This window comes from Lottia gigantea (assembly GCF_000327385.1).
Source record: "Lottia gigantea unplaced genomic scaffold LOTGIsca_32, whole genome shotgun sequence".
Classification (NCBI taxonomy): domain Eukaryota; kingdom Metazoa; phylum Mollusca; class Gastropoda; family Lottiidae; genus Lottia; species Lottia gigantea.
Genome location: NW_008709073.1, coordinates 240564 through 241869, shown reverse-complemented (window position 1 = coordinate 241869; position 1306 = coordinate 240564). Strand labels below are relative to the sequence as shown.

At 28.1% G+C, this 1306-nt stretch overlaps 1 protein-coding gene across 1 annotated transcript in view; it reads right to left on the bottom strand.

The window, feature by feature from the left end:
• The window catches only part of LOTGIDRAFT_161999 (hypothetical protein), a gene marked incomplete at both ends in the record, with an annotated part of 1457 nt that extends 628 nt beyond the window's left edge, over positions 1-829 (bottom strand). Inside the window, one exon of the mRNA XM_009057935.1 lies at positions 574-829. Coding sequence (XP_009056183.1) covers positions 574-829 — 256 coding nt within the window. The remainder of the gene's footprint in view (positions 1-573) is intronic.
• Between the last annotated feature and the right edge of the window lie 477 nt (positions 830-1306).

The following is a 1306-nucleotide window of genomic DNA, read 5'->3' as shown; positions in this document are numbered from 1 at the left end:
ACATTATCATCTTTACAAGTTCTCCATACGTTTCATCGTAATTATCTTCTATTTCTGTAATGCCTAAGGTTTTGTTAACTTTTCTAATGAGACAGAAATGTGATTTATGTAAGTAAAATACCCAATCTAATTCCTCGGATACTTTCTTTGGTTGAAAATGTTTGGGCATATAAATTTGAAAATAAGTATTAAATTTCTTATTGAATTCACAGATTCTAGCAGTTGTCATAACTCCTTTTCTGTTTGATTTTGAAAAACTGTTGATGAAATCTTGAAATTCTTTTGTGTAGTCTTCGTTTAAAACACGATTTACGCACTTTACCTGTTGAAACGTATCTTTATTTTCACCTGCAATGTTATCTATTAATTGTTGAATGTCTAATTTTTGTTTTGTAATCTTATCATCTAATTTAGATATTAATGAAATTAAATTTTGTAACTCAGTTTTGTTCACTACGTTGACCAATTGTTTTTGAATAAAACTTATTAAATCTGCTACCTCTTGTTGTAGTTTAGTATCATTAATAAAATTTTTATTATTTAGTTAACATTTGAAGAATCTTTTCACATTACTTATTTTATCTTCTAAATGGTTTTTATTTACTTCAATTGAATTTATTTGTTCCCGTAAATATTTCTTGTGAACAGCGTCATTATCGTTTTCCGGAGACTTTAAATTAGTTACTTTGAAATTGTTCATATCTAAATCACCTTGAAGAGTGTCCCCGATTTGATCCACAAAGTAAGGTTTCGCTTTATTTATCCACACTGTAGTGTTAGGTTTTTTATTTTCTAAAGATAAAGAGCCTAATCCAAACTTGTTCGCCATTTTTATTGAGTTAAATTTATTATAATTTCTTCAAACTATTTTCCTGAACTCAACTCTTTGTACAAAGCAGAATGATGAACTCCTTTTTGATCGGAAGTATGTATATTTGTTATAGCGTAAAATTTACCTTTCTTATATTTCAGATCATTTATTTCATCTCTCATACAATAATAAAACGGTGATATATTTAACTCATTCGCCTATCTCATAAGTTGAAAGTTTGTGGTTGTATCGGTTCCATATTTATCGAGAAAGATATTCATTTTTTAAAGTCAGTTTTTTGTAGTTCGTTTTGATAAAACCTACCTATGATTTCTTCTTTGTCTTGATCGATTAATTCATATGTCAGAGGTGATGTGGTGTTTACTTTATCAACGATGAATATTTCGTTTGTCCAGTATCCAAAGTAACCTTTTTCGAATTTGCTTTTATATTTGAAAATACGAACTCGATCTCGGACTTTAAATTTGGATTTGA